General features: G+C 39.3%; 1 protein-coding gene across 3 annotated transcripts in view; it reads right to left on the bottom strand.

Annotated features, from left to right (window-relative positions):
• The window catches only part of tmem104 (transmembrane protein 104), a 217116-nt gene that overhangs the window by 50223 nt on the left and 142139 nt on the right, over nt 1-24754 (bottom strand). For all 3 annotated transcript variants that reach the window (XM_060844558.1, XM_060844559.1, XM_060844557.1), the window contains exon 9: nt 12054-12147. In XM_060844558.1, coding sequence (XP_060700541.1) covers nt 12054-12147 — 94 coding nt within the window. The remainder of the gene's footprint in view (nt 1-12053; nt 12148-24754) is intronic.

The raw sequence follows: 24754 nt of genomic DNA on the forward strand, positions 1-24754 counted from the left end.
ATGTTAGAGGTCATTTCTTTACTTAGTAGCGATGTGGAACGCACTGCCTGCAACAGAAGTAGATTTGCCAACTTTAAGGGCATTTAAATGGGCATTAAATAAACATATGAATGAAAATGGAATACTGCAGATTAGATGGGCTTCAGATTGGTACCACAGGTTGCCGCAACATCAAAGGCCAAAGGGCCTGTACTACACTGCAATGTTCTATGTTCATTCTCTGTTGTACAGCACAGTACTTCAGTAGGGGGGTTGAGGTACTTGTACAACAGTACATTTGGTTAAAAAGTTCTCTGCAAGCAAGTTGCTGGATTTATTCTCCCAAGCTTGCTGCATGTCAGGGCTTGCTTTGGTGAGAAGATATTATAGAAGACCACACTACATTTGCCTGCAGATTCATAGGTATTGTTTTAAAGCCATGAAGAAAGTAGACAAGGTAAATTTGAAAATCAATAAAGAAAAAGGTAGAAGACCCATTTTAAAGTCTTTTATTCTACATTTGAGTTTATTGCTGCAATCCCTTTTGATCATGCACCAGAATACCCCATCAATTGGTGTTCAGGAGGTTGCTACTGTAAAAAGACAGCCATCAACTAGAATAAAATAAAATGTTTGAAAATAGCCCAATTCAGAGAACAAGCAATCAAAATTGCGACAGTGCATGGGGTAGCCCCTACATGAAAACAATCCTGGAAAGCAAACTAACCTTCCAAGCATAGCAGTCTTCCAAACGTAGCAGAAGGGTTTTAAGACTGCACAGTGAACCTATCAGCAAGAGCAGAAGCAAGTTATCCCTTAGCCACAGACCTTGAGAGAGACTGGCCAGTGCTGTCCGAATTTGAATTTTATTTCTGTTATACTGATTTATTTTGTCTTACAAATTATTTCAGCTAAACACGTATAGTGCTGACATGAAATGGTATTTCGAATTTTACATTGGTTGTCCTGGGAAATGATTGCTTAGAGGAATCCAGCTTTATAAAATATTCCTATGGAAGGCAACCTTCAAGTAGTTTGACTTGAAGTCATGATTTTCAGAATGAATCTTCAGGATTTGGGGAGAAGTTCCTGAAAATCAACTTAAAAATTATTTCTACTGGATGACAGACAATTTCACAACAATTTAATACAACAATTTAAACCAGTAACAGCATCACAATAGTTAACTATGCAACATGGGAATGTTAATTTTAGTGCCTGTCTGCCCTCCCAATTCTCAAAAGAGTTGGTACCTTGCATTCTCAAGGACTTTGAAACTGCTGTAATTAAGATGAAAGGCCAAGGGAACAAATCAGTTCAGTGAACACATGCAACTGGCTTCCAAGCCTAGTTCTAGCCAAGATTTAGATGTTGTGGTTCTGTTCGCCAAGCTGGGAGTTTTTGTTGCAAACATTTTGTCCCCTTTCTCGGCGACATCCTCAGTGCTTGGGAGCCTCCTGTGAAGCGCTTTTGTCATGTTTCCTTCGGCATTTATAGTGGCTTGTCTCTGCCGCTTCCGGTTGACAGTTGCTGTCCACTGCAGTGGCCGATATATTGGGTCCAGGTCAATGTGTCTGTTGATTGAATCTGTGGATGAGTGCCATGCCTCTAGGAATTCCCTGGCTGTTCTCGGTTTGGCTTGCACTATAATAGTAGTGTTGTCCCAGTCGAATTCATGTTGTTTGTCATCTGCGTGTGTGGCTACTAGGGATAGCTGGTCGTGTCGTTTCGTGGCTAGTTGGTGTTCGTGGATGTGAGTTGTTAGCTGTCTTCCTGTTTGTCCAATGTAGTGTTTTGTGCAGTCCTTACATGGGATTACACAAAACACTACATAGGACTGCACAAAACATTACTTGGACAAACAGGAAGACAGCTAACAACTCACATCCACAAACACCAACTAGCCACGAAACGACACGACCAGCTATCCTTAGTAGCCACACACACAGATGACAAACAACATGAATTCGACTGGGACAACACTATTATTATAGCGCAAGCCAAACAGAGAACAGCCAGGGAATTCCTAGAGGCATGGCACTCATCCACAGATTCTATCAACAAACACATCGACCTGGACTCAATATATCGGCCACTGCAGCGGACAGCAACTGACAACCAGAAGCGGCAGAGACAAGCCACTATAAATGCCGAAGGAAACATGACAAAAGCGCTTCACAGGAGGCTCCCAAGCACTGAGGATGTCACCTAGAAAGGGGATGAAACATTTGCAACAAAAGCTCCCAGCTAGGCGAACAGAACCGCAACAATGAGCACCCGAGCTACAAAGCTTCTCCCAAACTTTGAACAAGATTGAGATACAATTTCAGTCAACTGCTAAACCCTATACTTCTTAAAAAAGGTTTTTGTGAATTAAATTACTTCAACATTCTACAATTTAAATGCTCAGGAAGGACAAGGATCCAAAGTCTGTGCAAGCTCCAGAAACCCCATTCCCATCAAAGGAGATGCATCAACATGACAAGTTGTGAGTTATAGTCATGTTTCTACATTTGATATAACTGGCCGTCTGATCTTAGGATACTGAAAATAACAAATGTTGAAGATCACAGTTGGTCAGACAGCATCCACGGAAAGAGCACAAGCTAACGTTTCAAATCCAAATGATTCTTCATCCAAGTAAAAGGTCAACAGTCCTGCTGTAACTGGAGGGTGGTGTTGAGGGGCCAGGTGGGTGCAGGTGGAGAAAAGATGATGATAGTTCAGGTTAAGTGATCAGAATGATGGTGTGTCTAATTGCCAGACTTGAAAAGAACAGACAGTCCCAATGGAGTGGACGGAGAGGGGACAAAGGACATGGTGACAAAGAATATAACAAGTCAAGCTTAAGAAAAAGCAAAGGAAGTTGGTTCTCCATTTGAAGGTTTTGAACTCAATATTAAATCCAGAAGACTACACACACAGATGACAAACAACATGAATTCGACTAGGACAACACTATTATTATAGCGCAAGCCAAACAGAGAACAGCCAGGGAATTCCTAGAGGCATGGCACATCCACAGATTCTATCAACAAACACATCGACCTGTAAAGTGCCTAGTCTGACGACGAAATATTGCTCCTCCAGTTTGTGCTGCGATTCACTGGAGCACTGCAGCATGCTGAGGACAGACATGTGGGCCTGCGAGCGAGACACTGTGTACAAATAACTGGTTATGGGAAGGTCAGGGTCATGCCTGCCCACAGACGCTCTGCAAGGCGGTCACTCCAGTCTACTTTTGATTTCTCCAGTGTACAGGTCACGTTTGGTGCAGCGAATACAATGCACAAGATTGGAGGAGGTACAAGTGAAATGCTGATTCACTTGCAACGACTGTTCAGGCCCTTGGATGTGAGCAGGGAAGTAATGGTGCACCTTCTGCAGCTACATGAGAAGGTGGTATGGAAAGGGTAGGCAGGCATGGCGTTAGTTATCAAATGAACGAACTAGGGAGTCCTGAAGGAAACAATTCCTACAAAACACAGGCAGGAGAGTGAGGGGGCTGGTGTTCTGCTGGAGTTGTCCAAAATGGCAGAGAATGATCCTTCGAATGCAGAGGCTGAAAAATGAGGACAACAACAATGTATGATATTACACCAGAGATAGGATAAGCTAGAGTCTCAAACACTTTATAAAACAGGCAACCTACTGCATTTCCCACTCAGTCTCGTTCATTCAAAATGTCAGGACTATTTACAAGTATCAACAATTCCAACACATTCCAATACATCATAAGTGAAAAGTTGAAGGCAGTATTTACAATATTAATTTTAAAAGGTGACTGAACAGAAAGTGAACAGAAAGCAGAAGGTTAATTAGTTGATTCACCTCCCAGCTATCCGTTTGAAATATTGCAGACTGAAACCTGCACTACAGTTGTACCACTACGCAGCTCCCTAATGAATCTTCCACATGCATTTGATCTCCTGCCCTTAGAACACTCACTTATAACAATGCCTCCTGGATTATCCCCTCTCCCATAAACACATTCCTTTCATGCAAGGATATGACTCCAAGGATCCTGATTATTCACTAATTTCAGTTAGTCAAGCATTGGAATTAGGCACATGATTATATTATTGTGGTTTCATTTCTCCTGCTCTAAGCAACCAAAACTTTAATTAAGGTGAGATAACATTGTTAGTGAGCATGAAGAAAGCAAGTATACTTACTTTTGTCTGAGAACTAGCAATAAATGAATTTTATGTTCCTTCTCAAAACTTCAACGAGCTGGCAAAGATTATAAGTTGTAGAAGACACTTAATGGAGATAAACTAAGTTGAGGAAAATAACTCCAATGACACTTTTTCCCAGCTATGCATCTTCACTCCATATTCTAAAGCATACACCCATGGTGTCATCAATGTCTTCTACAAATGTGGGGTCTAACATGGAAGAGGGAGTCCTGAAGGAGAAAATTCCTACAAAATACAGTCAGCTCCACTTTTTCATCACCACTATTTGCTACTCCTTGTCCAATAGAGTATACTGGATAAGCCACAAATTTCTCCAAGCAAATATTAAAAAAAAAGACAAAAGCCACCAAAATTCTGCTCACTAGCCACTAAACCACATACTCACTGGTTACTGTCCCAGATTAAACTATACAGTTCATGAGTTGCTTTCCAATCAGATCCTGAGATCAGCTTCTGACAGTATTCTCTCCGCCGCAAAGGTCACCTATGTTGACTCTCAATTGCAATTGATCTGCTGCAATTCTCATTTGTGCCAATCAGATCATATTCAAAATACCACAGCAAGTTCCACTCACCCATCATTTATATCCTCACCGTCTTACTGAGGCTCAGATCAAACATCTTGTATTGATCAATTGGCCTGCTCAAATTGCTTCTTCATTTCTAACTGTCACTCAATCCTAGACATTTCTGCCTTCCTTTAACATTGGTCTCTTGAGCTTGTCAATGTTTTTCAACCAACCATTGGCAATTGTACTATTAGATACCAAACCCCGATAATCCAGAACTCCCTCTGTAAATCTTATCTCCATCATTTCCTTTTCAATCAAGCTTTCATGTGCATCCTTCCAAAATCTTTTGCTTTACCTTAGCATCCATTTCTATCAACTTATGTTAGAAAAACGAAGGATCTTGAGACACAGTGGTAGCGTTCCTACTGCTGCCCCTCCTGTTCCAGATGAGCTCATAATACATCTGAACAAGTTAAAATTTCCCAAGGCATGGATCAATGTTAACATACTATACAAATGCAATTTGCTTCAAACACAACAAATACGATAAGCAGGTAAAGAGTTTGTTTTATTTCAAATTTAGTGTCAGAATAAAGGTTTTACAGCATGGGCAGAGGCCCTTTTGTCCATTATGCCTGCACCAGTCAAGTACCTATCTACTCTCATCCCCTTTTCTAGCACTTGACCTGTAGCCTTTTAAGTTATGGTGCTTCAAGTGATCTTCTAAATTTTTCTTAAATGTTGCGATGGTTCGCACCTCTATCACCTTTTCAAGCAGAGAGTTTCAGATACCTAACACCATCAGTGAAACAACTTTTCCTTTGATCCATTGAAACGCACTGCTCTTTTCCTTAAATCTTTGCCCTTGGTTACTGACCATTATACAAAGGCGGGCAGCTTTGGCCTAGGTACCCTATCCATGCCTTTCACTTTTTGTCATGGACCAGGCCAGACCCCCTCAAAACATTTCAAGAAAAGTAATCCGGACTCTAACTTTGCTTGTTGTTTTAAGCAGGTGTAAAGTGGATATTCCAGGAGGGATGCAGTTGACCCAACCAAACAAACACAAAACAGAATTTTATGTGCAAGATTACTGAAATAAACAAAAGAGAACAGAATATAGAATAACTTAACCTATCCCAACTCAATGATGCTTTTCCAGATACTTACAACAATCCACAAAAACATCCCTTGGCAAAAAAGGAAAAATCAAATACAGGGTCTTACAGGAAATATGTCAAAGGGAGGGAGGATCAGCATGGACCTGCTTGTTTGAGTGCAGCAGCTTCACAAGTGACTGCCTACTTTCAGTCAACAGCCAGACTGTAAAACACCAAACCAAAGAAATGAAAAGCTGAGCAGGAAGAACTGGCCACTCTCCTTTCATTGTACATTTTTTTAGTTGAAAAACTTTAAAGCCTCTTTCCTGAGGCAGTATCTGTTATCTATTATCAAACTAGCCCTAAAGTCTAGACAAACCTAGACTTTCTGGAATCACTGTTTTTACAACTCTGGGAAAAACCGCTAAGGACAGCATAATCTTGTTAAAGAGACAGCACTGTCACATTTGGCACCCCTGAGTCATGGTCCCCATGCAGCCTTTGTGCTCAACGAGAAAATAAACATTGTCAACCTCTTCCTTCTTCACAGTTGAATGCTCTTGTCCAAACAACATCGTGCTGAATGTCCTCTGCACTCACTCTAATGAAGTCACATGCTTCCTATAATGTGGTGACCAGAATCGCATAATTCTCCACGTGGAGCCTAGCATCTTAATACAACTCCACCACAACCGTGATGCATTTATATTTAATGCTTTGACTAATAAAGGCAAGGGACCATAGGCTTATAAATTATACCTTGAATACAATAGTTAACAGCCAGCTTTAACGACTCATTTGCAGAATTCATGTTTTAGCAAGAGAAAACACATCAGTTCAAGGTACCAGGGCTCTGCTTGAAGCTGCCAGCATGGAGTGTGTTAACGGAAAAAAAAACCATGCAACAAATTGACGTACAACTTTATTGAGCACATGACTTCATGAAAAATTTGTGTTTAAACTTATTTGTTTTGCATTATTGTCCATTCTGTCTGGTAAATGAGATTGTTCCAGTTTCCATGTAAATTAAAATGTTAATTTTCTTAATTTATTGACAAAGCCACAAGCCATTAGAGACTGAGGTTCCACATAATTGCAAATTTGTTTAAAAATTTATGAGCATCACCATTATTGAGAATGCAAAGTCATTTTCATAACAATATTTTGATTCACTGTGTAGACTTGAGAATCGTAAATGAAATCTCCCTGCAGTATTTGCTATGACCATCACTGTCACATCATCCCCTTTCTCAGACAGCTCATCAGTCAACCTCTTGCCATTTGCTATTCAAAACAGTGTTTATTTTTAAGCTATGTAAAATTTGAAAGAATGATTCATTAAACTGATTAATCCATCATTTCAAATATTTTCTATAGTATGCACACTGAAGAATGCCATAGAGTTTACGCAAATATTAATTTTTATACAGGTAGCACATGTACCAATGTTAGAGAAGTACCCAACAGTACAAAACAGAAATAAGACATGTGGCCCAAAAAAGTTCATGTCAGCATTAACTCTACTTGAACCAAACCATTCCAGTGGACCCATTTTGTTCCCTATAGCACTTCAACTGTTAACCTATGCAGGAGACAAATCATCTCAACTAATTTAAATTCAAATTCAGAACAATTTCCTGTCATCATGGGGTGACAGAGCAAATTTGGCTGAAGCTGGGGCCCATAGCAATAGTATAAAATTCTTTGATTGTACTTCAGCTTTCAACAAATACTTGGTCACTGCTCAATAAAGATTCTAAATTAGTATTTGAAAATTTTCATAATGGGATTATAGATTCATCATGGGTTACCGCACTTCAGTGGCTAAGAAGGATGCAAAGAACTGAAAATGCAAATAAAGATTTACAACAATGGTTTCAGGGTGAGGAACTTCAATTTTATTAGAAAATTGGAATAGCTTGATGTTCCCTTTTGGGAAGATTAAGATCGATGCTCCAAATCATGAGTCTAGACAGAGTGGATACAGAAGCTGCTCCTACCTGGAGTAAATGCTGGAGAACCAAAGGACAGAAAGATTAACAGATGTAACAAAAATGGTGTCAGGAGCAAAATGTTTCAATCTAACTGGCGATTTTGAATGCATCGTCCAGCAGTACAATGAAGGTATATCCAGTTGCTTTTAGAAACCTGGGATTCAACCAGCACCTGAAGAAAAGGATTTTCAGGACAATGGTAGAGCACAGGGAGAAGAAGATTAATTAAAATGCAGGCTGAGAGCATAGAGATGACAGGTTGAACAACTTTTTTAATGCCATAATCATTCATTTCTTTTCATAAAATAAATTAATTGATTGCCAAAGCAGATTACACAGACAGCGTTTCAACTAATCCCATCTGTGCCAGAGGTCCAAATGTAACCCATCATAGACCTGTATTCCATTTTAAAAGGATTATCCACATTTTCTTTAAAAGATACTTGTTTTCTGCTTCAAACCATTTACAAAGCATATTTCAATATGACTGCATAAAATAAATTCTCTTAACATCTCCTTCCTTTAGACCATATTAAGTTGGCCTATTTATTCAGATTTCACTAACTGCTGAATGTAATAGTCTTTCCTCTACCTTAACTTTAAATTCCCCTTGACTGCTCTTTGCTATTGTGGAATCTCAAGTCAATCCTAACTAAATTTCCCTTTCTTGGGAATTCACAGTTTTATGTTCTCTTTTATAATGGCATGCCCAAGAAAGGCAAATGAACTATGGACTAAGTCATGTTTTGTTGAAACTCATCATCACTTGCCCTCAAAATAAAAACAGCATGACAAGTTGGTAGTGAATTTGTTGAAATTATAACGTAAACCTTCAGATCCCAATAGAAGAAACATCTTAGAATATATCTGTTCTTGTACTGCTTCTAACTTCCCATGTTAGAATGGAAGCGACACCACCTAGAGAAAGGTGAAAACTAGAAACTATAACTAATGGATGAATATTGTTGCAAGGAAGTATTGAAAATAGGGCTGAACAAATTTACAAATCAAAGGAGTTTTTCAACCATTTGCAAAATCTTCAATAATTTGTTTTCCATTGTAGAGATAATGAATTCTATCTTCCTGCAGGTTTGGTTGTCGTCATTTTTGAGGCCTTAATTATTTTATTTTTAAATCACTTTTGGTTTAGAGCTGCGAACAGTTGTAGGTGGCATTTGGACTGTGACAGCAGCTAATTTTTTTTTAAAATCTGTGTACGAAACGAGGCCTGGAAATTTGCAAGTTTATTTCTTGTTCAACAAATATTCTAGGTTTCAAGTTCCAGAAATGCAGGCGTTGAACGTCAACTGGGGTCTCATACAGAAGCAACGAGTCTAACTAAGAGAAATCGAAGTTTTAACTGTGTTTTGAGCTGTGTTTATGTCAGAAAAGATTCTGGCTGCAAAAGTTACAGTGCTGTGGTATTACTGCTCCCCGGTTATCCTCTCAATATCAATTGACCGAAAGTTCAGATAAAACAATCTCAGCCATAAGTATTGAGTATTCCTCATATCTACTGGGGTTGTGTGATTTTTTTAAACTTTGTACACCCCAGTCCAAAACTGGTACCTCCAAATCATGACTACTGGAAGGTAGTTGCATGCATCAGGTCTACAGAAACAAAGCAAGATACAGTTCTTTGTGTCTGTGTTATTAACAGTTTTGGAGTCTGCTCAAGTAAACTGGCCAACAATTTTGTTTTGATTTATCCTTAACTCACTAGGTTTGTCTTTGATTCCAGTACTTCTCCCATTCCCACTTCCTCAAAGATGATCATTCTCAAATCATAGACATTAGATGCCTTGTAATTTAACTTTGCTCTGCTAAGGCTACAGTATTAATAGATAATTTGTTAAATCTTTTGCTTAAGTTAAAAACCCAGTGTCTGATGTCAATTATTCACAAAGTCACACTAAATATTGACAAAGTCCAGTTAGGAACCATTGGGGTCAATTGAAGCTCATTGAATGTTTTGATTTTTTCTGTTGCAAATACAGACAGAGACTGATTTCATTTCCCTGTCTTTATTTCATAACATAACCTTGGCCACCTCCAATCAGAGTATTTAATTTCCTTATAAGTCTCTTCAATATGTCTTAGCAATGTGTGAGTGAAAGAATATCACACACCTAAACAGCAAAGTCAGATACACTTGTGCAGATATTCTGATGTCAGATAGTCGTTGAGAATTGTGGATTACAGTTGTGCTTTGGAACCATTCTGAAAACATTCAGAAGGTTCCAACTGACTTAAACACTGAATCATCAGCCACGTAAATTTAGGGGATTGAAAACCTCTAACTCCTAACTGCATATTAAACTAATTCCCCACCGCTCACCACACCCAACCATTCCTTCCCTTCCCATCCCCCACTAACCCACCTCAGAATATCAGCGCAGCTGGTCAGTTGGCCCATCGTACCTTCACCAGTTCTGTTGTATAGTCCCAATCTCCAGCCTTTCCCCACATCCTTGACACCATTTCTATCCAAATAACCATCCAACGCCCTCTTGAATTACTCAATTGAACCTGCCTCCACAACATAGCAAGACAGTGTAACCACTCACACTGGGTGGGGGGGGGGGGGGGTTCATCATTAACAGGAAAATTTTATTCCAAAGTACATAATTTTAACAACTGGGAGAAGAAAAAAAATTCCTAATCTACTGCTATGCAACTTAAACTCTTCTTCTTTAAAGTCACCAAATATACACACGTTCACAATTAAGACTAACAAAAAACAGTTTGACACATATGAGAAGAGTATAAACAAGGAACAAAATTCCATGAAGTGACGGTTATTTTTCACTTCAAAGTTGACCAATTGAATCATGGAATTGTTACAATTCCTTCAAGATAGGTTTCTCAGTCTTTTCACCCACACTAAATAAGTGGAGGCCGCCAGGGGGGGGGGGGGGGGGGGGGGGGGGAAAGAGTCAGTTAACAGGCTCTGGATCTCCGTAACTACCCTACATTTAAGAGACCTATAGTAAACAGTAGCTCAAGCAATCTAAGCACTATAATTAGACAGTCTTACCTCAACTCAAAGGCTCTGGGCATTAGTTTATGTCAGGGACTCCCTCACTGCTTTGGAAAGCAACATTGCCTTTTTAAGCCAAAAGCGAGCAATGCTTCAATTTTTCAAAGTTGTAAAACTCTACTGGTATTTCAGCAATGTGACAGTTCAACTTGCAATTCAGTTTATACTCCAATAAAGGAAAAAAACATGCAAATTGTAAGGAACCCCACTATCAACTCAAAAAAACACTATGTAGGAAACATTTATGCAAAACCACATGGGGGACAAGCTCAGTAAAAGACACTGGAAACTACAGACACCAAAATGTACTGCGTCTATCCCTGCTATAATTCCCATAGCTCTCTGATCAAGCAGGTTTCACATAAACAATTTATGTGGTGGTGGTGGGAGGGAGACAGGTTAAGAAAACATAAAAGCAAGTGTTAAAGCAGGCACAAAGAAGAAAACTCAGGCTGGGGGACAAGGAAATAAAAATGGATAAGGAGCAGGAGGCAGACAAGGAGAGTGACAGAGGATAGAGAAATCAAAACATTATGAGCCTATAAAATTATTTCACTCTGTTTATGCTGTAACTAGAATTGAGCAAATATTCAAATTTTTCAAATTCTAAGTAGACTTAAAGAGTAACAGAAATAACTTTAAAATAATTTTGAAGAGAAATGCCATTATTGTAGGCTGAAAATAGTCATTGCCAGTGCAAAATAAATAGCCTGACAAACATTCCATTTGATCTCAAATGCTAAGAGTAGCCATTTCTTAAAACAAGTCATTTGCAAATCATGAGAATCTTGATGCTTTATTTTTAAATGACCAATCAGCCAATGGATCTGTTAAAGAAATCTATTAGCAGATGCTCAAACACCTGTTTCATATATATCCCTGAAATACAAAATGTTGCATTGTTCTTCCAGCTTTTGTGATCATGAGTAAAATTAACTTGTTAGAATTACTTCTACTTCAAAGTCCAAACTTGTACACCCTACTTCTCACACTAACTGACATCAGATTCTTGTACAAGCCCCAGCTGGATGCTACATAGGACTACCCATAACATGCTCCCAATGATACGAAAAGCAAACTTTTCTCAACCCTACCCATGTGATACACAAGCTTCTTCCTCACACAATCCCCTTGTCGCCATCCACCTTCCTACTTGCATAAAACACCCACTTCCAACTGCATAAGCAAATTACTCAAAAATGTAATATCTTTTAAAAGAGAATTCTTACCAATCCATCTCATCAGGGAAGTGATAATTTGAAGGTATTTCGTCTTCTGAACATTGAAGAAAGTGAATGGTCCAAGAAGCAGAGAAAATGCAGTCTGTACAATACAAAAAAAATTACTGAGCCACAAAGTAGCACAATTTAGGTCAGAAATGTACAGTATGGCATTATGACAAAGTGGACATGAAATTGCAAAGATATGACAAACTATTCCGTTTTGACATGTATTGTTGAAGTGTTGGCAAACCAAGAAAATGAGGAGTAGATGACATAGAAAAACGAACACTACAGATGGCAGGTTGACAATGCAAAGATGTAAGCTAAATATAGGATGCTCAGGAGGAAAAGGGAGAGAAATCAGAGAAGCAGGGTCACATTAGAGATGGGCAGTTTACAAAGGAAATCCAAGTCACCTATGGGCATAGTAATGGGTTATCAGGGAATGGATGGGGTCAATTAGAGACCAAAATGGGATCTATATTTGGAGGTGGTGGGAACAGATGAGGCAATGAGTATTTTGCAAGTCACTTTGTTAGGGAAGATGCAACCAGAGCCGGTGTAAACGAAGATGCTGTTAAAAGTTGATAGCGATGTAATGGAAAGGCTGGTGGTACATAACATTGATAAGTCGCAGCGACCAGATTGTACATTTCAGATTCTATGTGGGGGAAAAAAGGCTGAAGATAAAAATCACTAGCACTAATCTTCTAAACCTCCTCAGTGATGCAAGAAGGCTGGAGAACTGCACAAAAAGAATGCAATTCCAGGCCAGTAAATTTTATCTCAATTTTTTGAAATGATCATCTTCGACGAAATTAGTCAGGCAATTCTTTTGGCAAAATAGCACAGATGATTGAAGTGTGAATGCAATTGATAAAGTGTCACATAAAACAGACTAGCTTGCAAACTTGAAACCCAAGAGGGCAGGTAGAATTGATACAAAAGGAAAACAAAGGTGGCGAATAAACATTTTATTCTGGAGGAAAGCATGCAATGGATTCACTGGAGATTGCTCCTGTGACTACTGTTTTGCTTCATACATATTTAATGACTTGGACTTCAGTGTCATGCAATTTCAAGATTTGGCACAAAATTTGAACAACAGAGAGATGACTGGTGAGAGATTTTGAGGGAACAAAAGGTTGATGAAAAGAGGGACATTTGGCAGGTAAAATTGAATGGCAAAAATGTAAAATATTCCTCGTTAGGAATTTTAAAAAGGCAATAGAAATTAAAGGGCACAAAGTAAAAGGTACAAATTTAATAGGATGCATTAGAGGAACAGGAGGTAGATAATCACAAATTACAGAAGGTGCCAAAAAGAATTAAAAACATATGGGATCCTGAGGTTTGTAAAGCGGCATTGCAATGAAGTTTAAGAAACATTCATGAAACACTGATTTGCATTCAGCTCAGGTAGTGTGCCCAATTCTGTGTAGAACACTTCATGAAGGTAGTGAAGACAGTAAAGATTTGAGCAAACAAGGATTGGTAGCCACATGGATATGTAGACCATAAGACCATAAGATATAGGAGTAGAAGTAAGGCCATTCGGCCCATCGAGTCCACTCCGCCATTCAATCATGGCTGATGGGGATTTCAACTCCACTTACCAGCGTTCTCCCCGTAGCCCTTAATTCCTTGAGACATCAAAAATTTATCAATATCTGCCTTGAAGACATTTAGCGTCCTGGCCTCCAATGCACTCCGCAGCAATGAATTCCACAGGCCCACCACTCTCTGGCTGAAGAAATTTCTCCACATTTCTGTTCTGAATTGACCCCCTCTAATTTTAAGGCTGTGTCCACGGGTCCTAGTCTCCTCGCCTAACAGAAACAATTTCCTAGCGTCCACCCTTTCCAAGCCATGTATTATCTTGTACGTCTCTATTAAGTCTCCCCTTAATCTTCTAAACTCCAATGAATACAATCCCAGGATCCTCAGCCATTCCTCGTATGTTAGACCAACCATTCCAGGGATCATCCATGTGAATCTCCACTGGACACGCTCTGAGGTGTGGGGACCAAAACTGGACACAGTACTCCAAATGGGACCTAACCAGAGCTTTAAGTCTCAGTAGCACAATGGTGCTTTTATATTCCAACCCTCGAGATAAATGACAACATTGCATTCGCTTTCTTAATCACGGACTCAACCTGCATGTTTACCTTTAGAGAATCCTCGACTAGCATTCCCAGATCCCTTTGTACTTTGGCTTTATGAATTTTCTCACTGTTTAGAAAGTAGTCTATGCTTTTATTCTTTTTTCCAAAGTGCAAGACCTCACATTTGCTCACGTTGAATTCCATCAGCCATTTCCTGGACCACTCTCCCAAACTGTCTAGATCCTTCTGCAGCCTCCCCAATTCTTCGGTACTACCTGCCTGTCCACCTAACTTCGTATCTTCAGCAAACTTCGCTAGAGTGCCCCCAGTCCCTTCATCCAGATCATGAATATATAATGTGAACAGCTGAGGCCCCAACACTGAACCCTGTGGGACACTGCTCGTCACCAGCTGCCATTGCGAAAAAGAAGCTTTTATCCCAACTCTCCGCCTTCTGTCAGACAGCCAATCCTCAATCCGTACCAGTAACTCACCTCAAACACCATGGGCCCTCACCTTGCTCAGCAGCCTCCCGTGTGGCACCTTATCAAAAGCCATTTGGAAGTCTAGATAGACCACATCCACTGGGTTTCCCTGGTCTAACCTACTTGCCACCTCTTCAAAGAATTCCAACAGGTTTGTCAGACACGACCTCCCCTTACTAAATCCATGTTGACTAGTTCTAATCCGACTCTGCTCTTCCAAGAATTTAGAAACCTCATCCTTAAATGAGGGATTCTAGAATTTTATCAACAACCAAGGTTAGGCTAATTGGCCTATAATTTTCCATCTTTTGTCTTGATCCTTTCTTGAACAAGGGGGTTACAATAGCGATCCTTCAATCATCCGGGACTTTCCCTGACTCTAGTGACTTTTGAAAGATCTCAACCAATGCCTCCGCTATTTCCTCAGCCACCTCTCTCAGAATTCTAGGATGTATCCCATCGGGGCCAGGAGATTTATCAATTTTAACACCTTTTAGCTTTTCTAGCACTTTCTCTTTTGTAATGGCAACCATACTCAACTCAGCCCCCTGACTCCCTTTAATTGTTAGGATATTACTCATGTCTTCCACTGTGAAGACTGACACAAAGTACTTGTTAAGTTCTCCTGCTATTTCCTCATCTCCTATCACTAGGCTTCGAGCATCAGTTTGAAGTGGCCCAAAGTCTACTTTTGCCTGTCATTTGTTTCTTATGTATTGAAAGAAACTTTGACTATAATTTCTAATATTACTGGCTAGCCTACCTTCATATTTGATCCTCTCCTTCCTTATTTCTCTCTTTGTTGTCCTCTGTTTGTTTATGTAGCCTTCCCAATCTTCTGGGCCACTTTATAAGATCTCTCTTTTTCTTTAATACATTTCCTGACTTCTTTTGTCAGCCATGGCTGTCTAATCCCTCCCCAGATAATCTTTCTTTTCTTGGGGATGAACCTCTGTACAGTGTCCTCAATTATACCCACAAACTCCTGCCATTTTTGCTCTACTGTCTTCCCCGCTAGGTTCTGCTTCCAGTCTATTTTTGTCAGTTCCTCTCTCACGCCCTCATAATTACCTATTTTTAAACTGTAACATCATTACATCCAATTTTGCCTTCTCTCTTTCAAACTGCAGACAGAACTCTACCATATTATGATCGCTGCTTCCTAAGGGTTCCCTTACTTTAAGATCTTTAATAAAGTCTGGTTCATTACAAAGCACTAGGTCCAGAATAGCCTGCTCCCTTGTGGACTCCATGACAAGCTGTTCCAAAAGGCCATCCTGTAAGCATTCCATGAATTCCCTTTCTTTGGATCCACTGGCAACATTATTTACCTAGTCCACCTGCATATTGAAGTCTCCCATGATCACTGTGACCTTGCCTTTCTGACATGCCTTCTCTATTTCCTGGTACATGTTGCGCCCCTGGTCCTGACCACTGTTAGGCGGTCTGTACATAACTCCCATTATTTTTTTTTGCCTTTGTGGTTCCACAATTCCACCCACACAGACACCACATCATCCGACACTATGTCATTCAGTGCCATGGATTTAATTTTGTTCTTAACTAACAAGGCAAATCCACTCCCTCTGCCCACCTCCCTGTCTTTTCAATAATTGAAAATCCTTTGAGGTTTAACTACCAGTCCTGACCCCCCTGTAACCACATCTCTGTGATGCCTACCACATCATAATCATTCACTATGATCTGTGCCATTAGTTCATCTGCTTTGTTACGAATGCTACGAGCATGTAGATATTGTTCTCCTTTCAGAAAGGGTTGAAAGACATAAAAGAAGAATTCAAAATCATGAGGGGTATGGGCAAACAGGAGAAAAATTAGTCCCATTGGCATAAGCAGAAGACAGTGTGATGAAGGTTCCTGATGCACTATTATTTAGAAACTAGGGTTCGAAAGTGGACAGAACCACATGTAGCTTTAAGTTCAATTTTCACTTCTATACTTTGTGAACAAAGAGAAGGAAACAGATTTCATTGCATGGAGTTGCTCTGAGAACGGTGACACGGTGTCTGAAATTTGTTGATACATATGAGACAATGGCTTTATGCAAACAGAGGCACCAAGCTGTCCATTTAGAATCATTGAAGTAAACATTTTGTGGGTTTTTTTTCAAATAAAAGACTAGGACAAAAGAAGCAGCCTGAATAATGGGGTCAAACTGCGACAGGACGAGGATGTTTAGTTTTAGTTTACACCAGTTGCTTGAAGATAGGAAAGCTGTTTTACTCCCCTCTCGGTTACAATTAAAAGCTGGGGGTTATTTTCCTGCCACTGGAGTTGCATGTGAGATCATTTATTTTTCTAAACTTGTGCTTTGCCAAGGAAAACTCAAACGGCTCCACTGCTTTGTGAAACTGCAGCTGGCCTCGAGCACTCTGCAAGAGCACACCAGCTCTATTTGTTCAGTCACTGGAAATTTCACATTGATGAACTAAGAGGTCCAAAAACAGGATATAAACACCTTCTATAAAGAGAAGAGGAGAGCACATGCAGTGTGGCATTAGTGGGTTAACAAGCAGAGATACATGTGACCAAAGTTAAAAATCACAATACAAAATTACAGTCCAACAGGTTTAATTTGAATTACAATCTTTTGGATAAACCCATTCATGGGTTTACAGGATGTTACTGTATTGAAATAGTTACTGTTTAGCAGTAAGATAAATCAAGTTTTCTAAAAAATTGTTATTCCAATTTCTTTTGATATATTTTGTCATATCTTATAGCGTATGAATAAAGTGCATTTTGCTTTAAACCTGGTACTTTGACCAGTTGAATTACATCTGGAAAGTAACCCCTTACACTTTACTTTAAAATAAGAAAAAATTGGGTCTAGATTTCCTTCTGAATACACCGAGTGGTTTGGTCTGATCAAAATCAATATACTCTTTGGGAGGATTCAGTCTTGGAGTTGGGGTTCATGTGAACCGTTCAGTACATTCGAAAGGAGGGAAGAACAAACACAAAAATTGCCGTTTCCTCACAAAAGGTGCCCTATGACAAACCATTCGTCAAAAAATCCAGATCAGGTAGTTATGCATTTTTTCAGCCAGACAGAATAACGATTGTCAAGTTAGGAGTTACCCAAAGGTCACAACTGGGGAAAAGTTGGAATACTGAGAAGTAAATGGCAAAAGCAGAAAGCTAAACACTGGAGATATGGAAAACCAATACATATACTCTTATACTGATTACAAGTCTTTAGAGTCACACAGCATGGAAACATACTGTTCAATCCAACACATGCATGCTGACCAGGTTTCCCAAACTAAATAGTCCCATCTGCCTGCATTTGGCCCACATACCTCAAAACCTTTAATACTCATAAACCAGTCCTGATGCTTTTTAATTGTAGAGTAAAAAATGAGGTCTGCAGATGCTGGAGATCACAGCTGCAAATGTGTTGCTGGTCAAAGCACAGCAGGCCAGGCAGCATCTCAGGAATAGAGAATTCGACGTTTCGAGCATAAGCCCTCCTGATGAAGGGCTTATGCTCGAAACGTCGAATTCTCTATTCCTGAGATGCTGCCTGGCCTGCTGTGCTTTGACCAGCAACACATTTGCAGCTTTTTAATTGTAGTTGTACTCGTCTCTACCACTTCCTCCGGCAGCTCATTTCATATACGAGCCAACTTCTGCATGAAAATGTTGTCGTTCAGGTCCCTTATAAATCTTTCCCCTTAAATCTATGCCTTCTCATTATGGACAACCCAGCCCTGGCATTTCAAATACCTTGGCATTTCACCTTATCTATGCCCCTCATGATTTGGTAACTCTATATTAGGTCATTCCTCAGCTGGGGCAGGGTCCCAATCTATCCAGCAGCTCCTGTTAACTCAAAAGCTCAAGTCCTGACAGCATCCTTGTAATTTTGTTCTGTACCTTTTCCAGTTTATTAAGAGTTTTCATTGGTAAGCACATGTCTGGTTCATTGACAATTAATGTGATGCAACTGGCAAATATCTAGAAATGAGTCTAGATATTCTAACAACTGTCGGTGTTAGAACATGATTGAATGGGGTGCATAACATGCCAAAGACAGAAAAAAGTTTCTACATTATGAGAATATTTGAGTAACTAGGGCTGTCCATAAAATTGTCAATCATTGATTGTGAATTTATAGGATGAGCTGTGTAGATTAGGAGGATGTGGCTAACAATGACATTGTTGCATGTAATTACTCTAAAGCAGAACATATAAAATGTGTATTTGGTTGGGGAAGGCAGAGTGTCCTGGAGAGGGACCTCTTCCACTTGGCATTGCTCCTCTTTGATATCACCATCTAACAGTTTTAATTTTGTGTCTTGCCTTTTTCCCCTCAAGGAAATTGACAACAGATTCAAAACACCACTAATTTAAATGTCACTAATCTATGTGTATTATTTGAAAGAAAAACGGTCAGAGTATTTACTCCTGAACATCTAACAAATGAGGCTTCAGAGGAATACTGGCCAAATGTTGGCAAATGGGATGAGATTTACCTAGGATATCTGGTTGACATGGACGAGTTGGGCCAAAGGATCTGCTTCTGTGCTGTACATCTCTATGACTTTAAGTTTAGGCTATTAGTATAACTTTCCCATTAGAGATCACAAATAGGAATTAATCCTCAGCATCTGGTGGCAGAAGAATGACCAAAATGATGGGAAGAATAAAGCAATTAGATAAGAAGAATGGTCATGTAACTGGGCATATTGTTCCTGAAATGTTTCAGAGGTGGTATGTGGACTGGATTTTACCAACTTGTGATAGGTTTAGATGCAAAAGGGCTAGTAATATGTCAGATATATTGGGTTGTAACAGTGCTGTGTCACATTACCAATAATGGGCACTTCACTGATGTAACAGCCACCTGTTGGGAGACCAAAGGTGACAATAAAGTGTCCCACCAGTGACTACTCACTGACTTCTTGGCATTTTACTTGTGTCAAGAAAGGCTACAGTCACATGGGAAGACCACTGGAAGAGGTATCCTTTCTGTATGGCCTGGAGGGATCCTCTGTGGTAATAATCACTCCCACACTTAGCACACAGCTGTGTGATGCTCCTTTGCTCTCCAAAACTTGAATCATTAAGATAAAAACAAAGTACTGTGGATTTTGGAAATCTAAAAGTGCTAGAGAAACTCAGATCTGGCAGCATCTGTGAAGAATTAACACTGAGTCCAATATCTGTTCTAAAGAGGAATCTTATTAGACTCAAAGTGTTTCTGTTTATCTTTGTACTAGAGGCTGCCAGGTCTGGCGAGGTTCTCCAGCACTTCCCATTTTAATTCCAGATCATCAGGGTCAACCCACTTGGCCCATTATCCAACTTTACTCGGGTCTTAGAAAGGTATTCTTAACAGTGGTGGTGCTAACATCTGCTCAAAGACAAAAGTTACCATTCTTCCTTGTACAGTGCTACCACCATTGGCAAATTCATTGGTCTTTGCTGATCAGCTCAAACTTCATTGCAAATATCAGAGCTTCAACTCTACTTTTAAAAAAAAATTATCAATCCAAAAATTCTAAAGAGTACAGATAATGAAGACCACTGCCCAAAGTAGAAGAACCAATAGTACAAAGCCTACACTTGGAGGGTTAACTTCAAAGCCCAGTGTCAGGGTTCAGGACATCTACTCTGAAATGGAGAAGAACTATTAGAATAGATGTCACATTTGAAATGAAACAAACCAATAGTACAAATTGAGATAAGTTTGATCTAGTAGCAATGGAGACGACTGAAACATGGCTGCAGGATGACCTTAATTGGGACCTGAATAGGAAGCATTTAAGAATGACAGGAAGCTAGGATAGGGTGGAGGAGTGGCTCTGTTAATTAAAGATGACACTAGCATTATAAAGAGGGATGACCTTAATTTAGAAAACCAGGACATAGAAGCAATCTGGATAGAAATGAGGAATGATAAAAGGTAAGAGGTCACTTGTGACAGCTATGCACAGGTCCCCGAACAGTAACCACATGAAAGGACAAGATGTGGAAGCTTGACAAAAGGGTATATCAATTATTATGAGGAATTTTAACTTACATGTAGCCTGAAAAAAAATCACATGGGAGAAAGTAGTGCAGATGAGGATTTATTGAAGGTTTTAAAACAATTTCTTAGACAATGTTATAGCACCAACCAGCAAGTTAAACCAAGCTTGGTTTTGACCAGTGAAATTGGATTAAATTATTGACCTCAAAGTGACCCAGGCAGCAGTGACCATACAATGATGGACTTTTGTATACAGTTGAAGGAAGGGGGAAGAGTGGATTCACATCAACAATTTTGAATTTGAACAAGGACAAAGAGGACACAAAAGCACAGTTACAATTAACTGGCAATTTAGGTTAACAGAAAGGTCAAGGGAGATGCAATGGCAATTCCAGAGAATATTCCAGAACTACAAAATGGATACATTTCCAACAAATAAGAAAGATTCAAGGACAGACCTGCCATTTGTGGTTAACTAAGTCAAACAGTCAAATCCAAAAGGAAAAGACAATTGCGCAAAGATGCATGGCAGGTCAAAAATGATCCAGAAGATAAAAAAGAATTATTAGAAAATTAGTGAGGGGGAAAATAGCCAAAATTATTAAACAGATTGGCAAATTTTATTCAAACATTTAAAACAGGGAAAAAAGAGTGAAAGTAAGTGATTTTTGAGAGGCTTTGTAGCTCAGGTTGATGATATGTATTTAAGTTAGCTCGCTGAGCTGGAAGGTTTCATTTCAGACATTTCATCACCATACTAGGTAACATCATCAGTGACAGTGTCTAGTGAAGCGCTGGTGTTATGTCCCATCTCTCTATTTATAGAGACATTACCCGCCTCAAGAAACCAAGAACTATAGTGAGAGGCGGGACATACCACCAGCGCTGAGTAAATTTTTGAAACTAAGTTGACAAGTCCCCGGTGCTGATGAATTTTATCATTAGATCCTAAAAGAAGGCGACAGTCAAAGAGAAGATGTGAGTTTTAGAAAATTAAAATTCAGCATTAGGTTTAGGGAAAGTCCCTTTAGATTGTAAAAGAGTTACATAACCCCTTTATTCAAAAAGAGATGGTGGCAGAAAGCAGGAAACCACAGACTAGTTAGCTTAATATTGATCACAGAGAAAATATTAGCTGTTATTGAAGACATTACAAAAGAGCCTTTGGATAAGTTCAAGGTGATCAGGTAGGGACAACATGATTTTTCTTCGAAGGAAAATCATGCTTAACTAATTTACTGGAGTTCTTTGAAGAAATAATTTGTACTGTACTTGGTAAACAGCGAATGTATTGTATTTAGATTTCCCAAGGCATTTGCTAAAGTGCCACAAAAGGTTATTAGTGAAAATAAAAACTCATAGGGAATAATATATTGGCAAGATACAAGATTGGTTTGCTTAAAGAAAGCAGAGAGTAAAAATAAGTGGCGGTTTCTCAGAGGGTATGATGCCACAACTGATGAGTCATAGGGGTCAATGCTGAGGTCTCAACTGTTTACAGTTTACATAAAGGATTTGGATCAAGGGATCAAAGCTACAGCAGCTAAATTTGCTCAAAACACAAAGGTAATAGGAAAGTGAGTTATGAAGAGGACAAAAGCATCGTACAAAGGGATAAACTTAAGTGAATAAAATGGAGTACGACATGAACAAGTGTGAAATTCTCCATTTTGGCAAAAAGAATAAAAGAAAGCTAAGAGGTTGCAGAGAGATCTGGGTGTGCTAGTTCATGAAATTACACAAGATTAGCATGCAGATACAGCAAATAATCAGAGAAGGTAATAGAATGCTACAGTTTATAGTAAACTGCATTGAATGCAAGAAGAGGGAGCTTATACCTCAATTATACAGTGTATTCGTGAGATCACAGCTGGAGTACAGTATACACTAAGTTACTTAGTTACAGAAGGATAAAATGCCTTAGAAGCAATTTCAGAACAATGAGATTACTATCTGGAATGAGTGAATTGCCCTCTGGAGCAAGGCATATATCCTCTGGACAAGAGTCAAAGGTGACTTAATTGAAACATAAAAGCTCCTGAGGGAATTTAACAGTTGAATGTTTAAAGGATGTTTCTTCATTTGGGAGAATCTGGAAGAGGAGTCAGTTTCAAAGAAAAAGGGCCATCCATTTAAAACAGAGATGAGAAAACATTTTCTAAGAGTTAAGTGTCTCTGAAACTCCTTTCTCGCAAGGCAGTAGATAAATTATCAAATTATTTTTAAGGCACGAGTAGATATATTCTTGATAACCTCGGGGATGAAAGGTTATCATGGATATGCAGGGATGTACAGTTCAGGTGACAAGCAAAACAGCTATAATTCTTTGAATAGCAGAAGTCTGAAGAACTGAGTGGTCTACTTTTGTCCCATGTTCATATTTCCAATATTTCAGTGAGCAAATGGAAAATCAGAACTCTCGGGAGATGGTAGAAGCAATTAAGATTGACTTGGGTACAAAATTTGAAATTTCTGAAAATTTTGTGATAAAGCAGATAACTAAATTTCTACCAGACATTAACTGCAATACTTGACCACTTGGATTTTCCTTGTGTCATGTCTAATTCCGTTGTTAACAAATCATCACTAAATTTGTCAACAACTCCATTGTCGTTTGGTCCAATGGCAATCAGAACATGAGAAGGAACTAGACAGACCTTGGCAATTTCTCATCCCGTAATTTTTGCTCTTTTGTGACTGTGATGGCAAGGGAGGTCTATTTGGTGCTACTGACTCTTGCATCATCGCTTTTCTGGACTCCCAGCCCTGACAGATGTGTTAAATGCTCAGTCATACATGCATGACCCTCAAATTCTGCCACTAGGCGATAACCTGTGTGTTGGGAAATGCAGCCAATGAAATTGATACTCAGCAACCATGCTCAATGAGGGATAATCAATGCTTGGCTGGTGAGGTACATGCAGTATCTTTCATTACAATTCTGCCCCAAGCAATAATTTGGCAGGCACCATCATTGCTCCATCTCATCTAATCAGGGGAGATTTACAACTCTCCTACATTTGAAGTGGGTCAATGGAACTGATCTACTAAACCTTAGAAACTACTTACTACTGAAGAGAATACCATTCAATTCCAAGTTGGAAACGGATTCCTTGCATTAAGCAATGCTTATGTGAAGGGACTGCAGTTTTTACTTTAATATTTTGGTGTTTCTGTTCAAATGATCTACATATTTGCACATTTAGCCTTAAAAACAGTTGCTGACACCACCCACATGTTGGCTGTGATACTCATTAAACCATTATCTTGTGCCAACTGAGCAAGTGCGTGACCACATCAGGCATGTTGTGCAATTAGATTATATTTGCTCAAGGGGAGTCTAATCTGGGTATTTCAGAACCTGAATTTTGACTGGAGGACAGTTTTCCATTGATCGCTGATGCTCAAAATGTATTTACCTCTGTCTTCAAAAATAAGAGGCTTCCCATTTAACAGCATATCCTAGTTCTAGTCCCCCCACAAAAGGAAACATCTTTTCAATATCCATTGTCAAGTCACCTTGGAGATATAATCAGAAAAACCTATGTTGATGATAAGTAGTTTTATCTCAGTATCATCCTTCTCAATCCTACTGCTCTCTCTCTCTATATTGTACTAATTCCAATATACAAATCCAGTGCAGGATGAAAAGAAATGTGCAATCATTTGGTGTGGGTTAAAAGGTGAAAACTATGGACAGTTTGATTGTTCATTCAGTCAAAATTCAGATTCTGAAATGCCCAGATTAAACTTCACTCCCGCAAAAAAAACGTGCCTGATGTAGTCAGGCAACTGCTCAGTTGGCACAATATAATGGTTTAATGAGTATCACAGCCAACATCAGTCTTTCCTGCCCCCAATCTTGCAGGCATCACTAGTCATAAACATTTGTGTGTGTGCAGCAAAATACCGAAGGCGAAAAGAATAGGGTCTTGCCCCCCAGAGACGTGGATTGATGGCTGCTGCATCGAACTAGTTTTAAACAGGTGTCTGCCCAAGCTGACTGTCTCATGTATCAGATTGAAGGTTTCTACACAAGGAGACAGCAAAGGTATTTAGCTATTAAGAAACAGGTGCATTTTGCAATTTAGCTGCAGCCTGAGCCAACTGGTGGAA

The sequence above is a fragment of the Hemiscyllium ocellatum genome, chromosome 25 (assembly GCF_020745735.1).
Source record: "Hemiscyllium ocellatum isolate sHemOce1 chromosome 25, sHemOce1.pat.X.cur, whole genome shotgun sequence".
Taxonomy (NCBI): Eukaryota; Metazoa; Chordata; class Chondrichthyes; order Orectolobiformes; family Hemiscylliidae; genus Hemiscyllium; species Hemiscyllium ocellatum.